Source organism: Anneissia japonica, unplaced genomic scaffold, assembly GCF_011630105.1.
Source record: "Anneissia japonica isolate Jap-2015-1 unplaced genomic scaffold, ASM1163010v1 scaffold288248_len282104_cov177, whole genome shotgun sequence".
NCBI classification, from domain to species: Eukaryota; Metazoa; Echinodermata; class Crinoidea; order Comatulida; family Comatulidae; genus Anneissia; species Anneissia japonica.
In genome coordinates, this window is record NW_022738837.1 from 117711 (window position 1) to 120210 (window position 2500).

The window sequence follows — 2500 nt, forward strand, 5'->3', positions numbered from 1 at the left end:
ATATATAGCTCATATAAATAAATAAATAAATTGTGTAATAAAATTCTTCAGACGGAATTCGAACCTGCGACCTCTCGCTGTCTAGGCGAGCGTCATAACCATTAGACCACAGTGGCTTCATGGCTAATCAGATTCAAATACAGCCAGATACATTCTGTTACACAATAGGTACGGCTAGAAAAAAAAAAATATATATATATAAACTTTTATATTAATCTGAGAGATATATCGTATAACTTAAAAGCATGGGCAACTGTCATTGTCGTTAGCATCAGCGTGACTTTTGACATGGTGATGCTCTGTTTTAACATTCTAGGATCTTCGGTTCAGGTTCAGTTTTGACAAAGCATGTCAGTATCTGCTTCAATGCAGCCAAAAGCCTCAAAATACATAACAGAGTATTGAGAATCCCTTAATCCGGGTGCACACTGCGTCGTACGACGAATTCGACTGCTGATTATAGGTGGCAGTCTGAACGGAACTCATCAAAAAACGATCATTTGCGCGCGCGTCGTGGCGTTGCGTTCTCCATACTACAAACGCGTCGGGCGACGACCGTCGTGGGCAGTGAGTTGCACGGCTTTATAATCACCTTCCCTTCTTCAGTGGTATAACATCTTATGTTCAAGTCCTTTTTTTGCTTTCTTATTTTGATTTCATATATAATATTGATCGAAAACAAGACGATAAATGAATAGATATTACGAATAATGGTAATGGTTTTAAGTTTATAAAGCGCAAGATACAAAAAGAAATGCTTATTAGCATTGATCGCAACCAAAAGCCGATAGGTGGATTTATTTTACGAGTAAATGTCTATTTAGCCTACGAAAATACTTAGGCCTAATATATACAATTATTCCTCAAAAGATTTAAATATTCTGCTGGTTAGTTTGTTTAACAATTCTGTTCATCCTCTATTCATATTGAACTTAGGGCTGCAATGTAAATTATAGCATAATGAATTGTAGAGTTAAATACAATTAAAGACGATGGTTCTCTTTATTGTTGCTGTTTGTATCATATCTTGTCGAAGGACACATTTCACAGAATTATCATCTTAAATAATAAATGAATCTGTTTACCAAACATCCACGTTGCATGCTTTCTTTATGTTGAAAATATTTCGTCTTGATCCTGAAGACTTCGTCATTGCTGAAACATCATCATCAACAACAACAATAATGTTTAAGCACTGACAAAATTAAGGTGTTACGGTCTTTGTTAAACAGTTTAATGGCTACGGTTGATGGCAGGTAATAAGGCCTATAACTAACAACAGAGTGAAATAAACAAAATGTCAGACATATAAACGTCTGAGTGAATGAAGTACTGTAATTGTCATAATGACAATTGGTAGTCTAAATATACGATGCAATTAGTGAAAAGATAACGACTTATAAAGTCGAGATCTCTATTATTACACACAAACACACACACACACACACTATATATATATATATATATATATATATATATATATATATATTTGAGTGAATGTAAACTATCTACAGTAAAAGATCGAATTGGACACACTGCACTTACTCGATGCAAACTGCTTACGATATCGATCGTCTGGCAATCTGCAATTTTTTGATCGCTTGTGTTCCATCTTTTATTGCATATACTGAGTCTCTAAGTTAAAATTTATCAGGTCATTTTTTTAACATGCTATCAGAAATTGAGAGCGAATTCATTCTTTTTCCCTAGATTCCTCAGATTAGCTATGCGTCTACAAGCCCCGAGTTAAGCGATAAAATGCGGTTCGATTACTTCTTACGAGTTGTGCCCCCGGACACATTTCAGAGCCAGGCCATGTTTGATATCATTAAGTTCATGGGATGGACGTACGTCTCGACGGTGGCAGAGGCCGGCGAGTATGGCGAGAATGGTATAGACGCCTTCATCAACCTCACTCGAAACACAGGTAAACAATAGCAAAAAGTTAATGAAGAATCAAATAGAAAATATAGGTTTCTTAAATTTCGTCCACACGTACTATCAAATTTCTTTGACAAAAACTGTATACCCATATATAGTCATGATGTGCCTATATATGGTCATGATGTGATGTTATCATGGCCATATTAAAGGTATGTTACATGTTTTTGTCAAATAAAATTCGATAAGCTGGAAAGGGTTTTATTTTAAAATATCAAATCAGTCATTAGATTTCAATAGGACTTACATACAGAAACATTTCAGTGTTGGTTGATTTAGAGGATTTTGTTTTCACTTTTAAAAAAATTGTTCTGAACAACAGCCAATTTATAGGTATATACAGTACAAAGAATAATATGAACGGAGTTGTTATTGCGTTTGTGGCGAGAAAACATTTGCTCTAATTTTCATAGCTAATAATTTATATCCATACAAACTAAGTAATTCAAATATCAAAGTAAAAATATGGCATAAACAAACGTAAAAACATGAGCGTTTGTGGGACATACGTGAGTTTGTGGGACATTCGCGTAACGTTAGCGACGTTCTGATTGGTCAG

The 2500-nt window shown here is 34.8% G+C and overlaps 1 protein-coding gene across 1 annotated transcript in view; it reads left to right on the plus strand.

The window, feature by feature from the left end:
* Window positions 1-2500, plus strand: part of LOC117117841 (metabotropic glutamate receptor 3-like) — a 48510-nt gene that overhangs the window by 1326 nt on the left and 44684 nt on the right. Inside the window, exon 2 of the mRNA XM_033262317.1 lies at window positions 1711-1927. Coding sequence (XP_033118208.1) covers window positions 1711-1927 — 217 coding nt within the window. The remainder of the gene's footprint in view (window positions 1-1710; window positions 1928-2500) is intronic.